This window comes from Penaeus vannamei, chromosome 41, assembly GCF_042767895.1.
Source record: "Penaeus vannamei isolate JL-2024 chromosome 41, ASM4276789v1, whole genome shotgun sequence".
NCBI classification, from domain to species: domain Eukaryota; kingdom Metazoa; phylum Arthropoda; class Malacostraca; order Decapoda; family Penaeidae; genus Penaeus; species Penaeus vannamei.
Genome location: NC_091589.1, coordinates 12,613,266 through 12,618,450, shown reverse-complemented (window position 1 = coordinate 12,618,450; position 5,185 = coordinate 12,613,266). Strand labels below are relative to the sequence as shown.

The following is a 5,185-nucleotide window of genomic DNA, read 5'->3' as shown; positions in this document are numbered from 1 at the left end:
CGGATACAGTTAATTTCTTCATGAAACTCTAGAGTTGGATTGAAGCAAGTGGAAGCTCTAGAGCTATATGCTCGATAGATCTTGCACAGAAAGTAAATATAATTCCTCTCCATCTCTTTTGTATCTCACTCACACACACACACACACACGCACCCCCCCCCCCACACACACACACACGCACCCCCCCCCCCACACACACACTCACTCACTCACTCACTCACTCACTCACTCACTCACTCACTCACTCACTCACTCACTCTCTCTCTCTCTCTCTCTCTCTCTCTCTCTCTCTCTCTCTCTCTCTCTCTCTCTCATTTATATTGTTATATTCATTATTTTTCCAGATGATGTACGAAAGCTTATGACAGACGCCGGCCTCGAGGAGGTACAGAATTTGGTAGACAGACGTCTGCAAGTGAACAGAGGCAAGCAGCTGACAATGTATAGAGTGTGGGTTCAGACAAAGTATAGAAAGCCAGCGGTACAAGATACACTGCAGATATCCGCACAGTCATGACCCACATTTGGTTAATATAAATAGCTCTTTATATGTGATGTTGCTATTATTTGATTGTTATCTGTGTCAATATTTGATACAAGCGGTAATAGAGTGAAGAAATTAAATGGAAATGTAATGTAATAGTGTGAGGGAAAGTGATGAGAATCTTAGAAATATTTCTCTGATAATGCTATTTTGGGTTTATGCGAGAAAGTCAGTTTACTCGACTGATTAAGGAAAAAGATCCAATGGCCCTATATATATATCCGTTACATATGATGATATTGTAAATTCATTCGCACATTTTTATAATTGTCTTTTTAATAATATAAATCATAAATGCAGGTCAGCAAGAAAATGTAAGTTATAGAAAGTTAATATGGAAATAAAATAATGCAATGAGCAGAAAATGCAAATTGTAAGAATTATCTTTGAAAAATTTTTAATTACCCTTTTGATGGAATTGCACATTGTGTAGTCCCGCTTAAAGGCATTTTTCAACCCTACCCAGGTGATCTGTTGTCTTTTTTATTCCCTTTTCTCAGTTCAAGTCATAGGAACAAATAGTCATCTTTCTTTTGTTTCCTTTTCCTTCACTATCCAAAATTAGTTTCTTGGGCAAGTCAATACACAAGAGATAAAGATTGTTCACATTGCAACAAATATAAAAAGAAAAAGTGTGAATGTGAAGGAATATCTTCATACTCCAAGAGATATATATATAAACTTGTATCAATTATATGTTTCGAGAAATACACCTGAATAGTGATGGACCTCTGTTCAGGTAAATGTGTATCCACAACCGGTCATATTCCAGGAAGTTCACCCTATTTGGATCCTGACACATTTTGGTTTATTATGGATAGACCATGGACGATTACATTTATTTTCAGTACTTTAAGGTGCACCATATATTTTGCAACCATGCCTGTGTCCTTTTCATTCACTGCGATGTTATCCTTTCATTAAGATTTCTAGAGAATTTGAACAATGAATTGCACAAGGAAATATATTGATATTATTTATTTATTAAACATTTTCTGCCACTTCAACATCTCATGACATTAGTGGCATATACAAAATATAGCAATAGAGTAAGGCTTATAAGCAAAGCCCCGGTAACAAAAGTTCATACAGCATTATGATAAAAGTATTCGGCAAAAAGGATAAAAAATTGTTAATTATTACAAAATATGCAAGACAAAAAACAGTTTTTCATCCTTTTCACATGGCTCACACACTCTGGGATGTGGACAGAAGAAGGGGATGAAGAAAAGAACGAAATGGAAAGGAGGAGGAGAAAAGACCATGCAAAATTAGTTGAGGCGAGGGCTGAGGTCCAAGGCAGGGGGAATCCCCCACATTGGGCCTCATTCTCTGTCTCTATGATGATAATAAGCATGGGACTGAGATGGTATTATGCATCTTCTCAGTTTAGAAAATTCAATAAAGACCATGTGTAAAGTATGATTGAGAGGGACTATAATTCATAAATATATGATGACATATAAAACCAATGTGGAATAATTAAAACAATGTAAACTCTATCAGTAAACTGAATAAGATTAAATCACAACCAGGACACATTGCACTTATGCGGTTGAAGGGCCTCCTCCTTGACAAAGTCTCTTTTGTTGGCACTTATTTTTATAGTCAAGCAGAAATTGCATGCTAGCCCTAAAGTACTCATCTTTAGAAGCTGGACACATTCCTTCACTTAGTGTATTAAACATCAATTCCAGAACATCACCCATGTCACTCTTAGCTTGTTTCGCTCTCTGCCTATCAAGTTCCCTTTCTACAATTTCATTAATTTTGTTAATAGACTCATCCAACGCACTTTCTGCCTCTCTTTTCTTATTGCACCTGCCACCTGCTTTTCGTCTACATGTTGGTGTGGAAGCAAGCACTGGTGGTGGTGACGGTGACCGAGAACATGATGGAATAGCTGGTGGTGATGGCGAACAGGGAGAAGTATTTAAAACTGCAGGTGATTCTACGAGCTCCTCTACTTTAACAAGTGGAACACCTTCAATGGGATCTCCAGAAGACTCTTCTTTTATGACAACAGATGCATTTTCTTCTTTTGGTGCATTCTCAAGGATGGTTGCATTGGTAGTGTGCATCTGAAAAGACAAGACATATATATATAACAAAAAAAGAAAAGAAAAGAAAAAATGAAATTGATATATACTTCTAAATACATGCATATATGCATACATGATTTTCTTTTCTTTTTTGGGGGGGATGTGCATGTGTGCATATTTAAGTACATATACATTTACATATTTATGTATGTATACACATGTACATAAACATGTATATGTTTACAGATTTATGTTTGAATACATATATGTATAATTTGCAGGATTAAACAAAGTCTGCTTACAGAATCCACATCATCAATAATCATCTATTCAGCAACCATACTATCAAAATTATCATATAAATCTAAACCAATAGCTAAACTAGATAAACATAGGTCAAGAACCTATCATTTCATATTTTTAAAATTATAAAATTTAATACTGAAAAGAAAAGCTAAAGAGAAAGGTATGCACAAATATAGGAAGCTCCTCAATAACCGAAGATAAGATTATTACAAAATCTGAATTGAGAACTACAAAAACTTTCCTCCAGCATCTCAGACATATACACTTGAGAGAAGGATAAAATGTATTCATGGTAACAAATGTAGAAAAGGTATGAATGAGAAGGAATATCTTCACTATACAAGCGATGTATTTGGCCATTTTCGAATATATCTTCATCAGAAATATATCTGAAACCAGTCAAATACACTATTGTTCATTCATTCACATTCCCACCTTTTTTACAGATACACTTAAATTTATAATACCTGGAGAGAAAGAAGTCTCACCTCTCTTGTTCTTAAAGGGAGTTTCAAATTACTTTTACCGCTCAAATACTTCGTTGGTTGCATGTAGGAGCAGTTGTCAAAGTACTTCCATATGGAGTTTGGCTGGCCAGCTGATCCCCCAGGCGTATTTTCCATCTTCTTCAGGTCTCTTTGGTGATATGTCCTCAAATGATTAAATTTATTCTTTGCAAGATCTGGAATATGTCAGGTCTTTTAGTTTAGGCTTAGCATACATTTTTAAATATAAGGTCTCGTTCATAATATATAAGAAGTACAGGTATGCTAATAAGTATCATAGATCCATGCATGCACACACCAGGACAGTAAACCTCCACAGGATGAATTTTCCCTCAATAATGGTGGTTTCAATTTCTTGGCCTTTACCGAAGTGCCAAAAGCCCTCACCAGAGGTTCTAATCTCCATATTTAAGATTGAAAGAAAGACACTACACACAGGCCATATAATACCTATAATACTAATATAGATGTCTAGCACGTTTATTTGCTTCAACCATTAACCTTTATAATAATACGAATAGTTTGGACTGGAAGAAGTGATCTTAACCACCATCACCTTCGTTTTCTCTATATTCTATCCACACAGACTTATTATATACACAAAACTAACATAATAATAAATATCTTTTTTACAAGGCAGAACAAATGCCAATCAGGCCTACAGGAGTACATTTAGTACTATTTCTACTACTAATGCTGTCTCTAATTATAGTATTGTGTGGTCTTAATAGCAATAAAACACTAATAACAATTACAAATAAATACCTGGTGTGAGGTTTTCCATCTCGACGAACTCATATGTATGGTAGTATGTGATGGTGGGAATCCGCATTCTTGATATTTTCCTTAAATTCTGGGCATTCGGAGTCCCAGATGCAGGGGAATTCCCTCATTTTCTCGACCAGCGATATTATGCTCCTCTCTGTCCATAATATAGAGCAGGGCATGTTGATTTTGAGGCGTTTTTTGCATGAATAAATGCAGGGAAGCGTCTTTGCGAAATTTGGAAGACGCGCTCTTGTAAACAATGATGACGTCACGGATACTCAAATGAACTTCCGTGGAAAAAATAATAAGCACACTCTAATCAGTTTTCTTGAGAACGGATCTGGCAACCAAATATAGTATGAGGAAAGATCAAATCATTACCTTTAAAAATGTGAAGGTTGTTGTACTAGAGAAAAAGCGTGAACAGCCCAAAAAACCTTTCTTTAGAATTGAATTTTTTTTTTAAACTCACTGTATCAAGAATATGACTTAAGAGAAAAGGAAACGAGAACCTCAATTCAAACTCGCTTTTCCAAGAATGCATATAACTCTGTCTACCCGTACCATAGGCGTAGGAAGGTACTCTGAAGCAAGGTCTATATAAGTGGACCTTGCTATAAGTACTTATATAGACCTTGCTCTGTAGGGAGCGGGGGGGGGGGGAGTAGGTTCCCCTAAAAAATAGCATGGGGCACTGGGGGCTGTGTTCCCCCACCGGGGCGTGAAGCTTCTAGAAGCTCCTGGATTTCAGGCGTGGTCTGGCCCGGGGGGAAGGGGGGGGGGATTTGCGATCACCACCCGGGCCCCCTGATGTGTAAGGTCAAGAAAAATTACGGGCCCTTTCCGAGAAGGCTGAAGAAGACAATTTTCATAAACTGAAGTATTACAGTCATAACCAGGGCCCCACAATAATCGCTATCTACTTTTTTTTTTTTTTTTTTTTTTAGATGACACCAATGAACTGTTTTTCTTTCATAAGCTAATTCAAATTTCACTCAAAGGGATATTGTAGAGAAATA

General features: G+C 36.6%; 2 protein-coding genes across 2 annotated transcripts; one reads left to right on the top strand and one right to left on the bottom strand.

Annotated features, from left to right (window-relative positions):
- Positions 1 to 342: 342 nt before the first annotated feature.
- LOC113822307 (tRNA N(3)-methylcytidine methyltransferase METTL2) lies at positions 343 to 1,176 on the top strand (the record flags this gene model as incomplete). Its single annotated transcript, XM_070117863.1, is given in 1 exon segment — positions 343 to 1,176. A coding segment is annotated over 1 exon segment (175 nt), but the record flags the coding sequence as incomplete, so codon positions are not given.
- An 869-nt stretch (positions 1,177 to 2,045) lies between these two features.
- On the bottom strand, positions 2,046 to 4,624 carry LOC113822308 (uncharacterized). The gene is made up of 3 exons (XM_070117864.1): positions 4,164 to 4,624; positions 3,381 to 3,574; positions 2,046 to 2,625 (listed from the first exon to the last, which is right to left on the bottom strand). Exons 1-3 carry the CDS (start codon positions 4,228 to 4,230, stop codon positions 2,092 to 2,094), a joined length of 795 nt encoding a protein of 264 aa, XP_069973965.1. The 5' UTR covers positions 4,231 to 4,624; the 3' UTR covers positions 2,046 to 2,091.
- Positions 4,625 to 5,185: the final 561 nt, after the last annotated feature.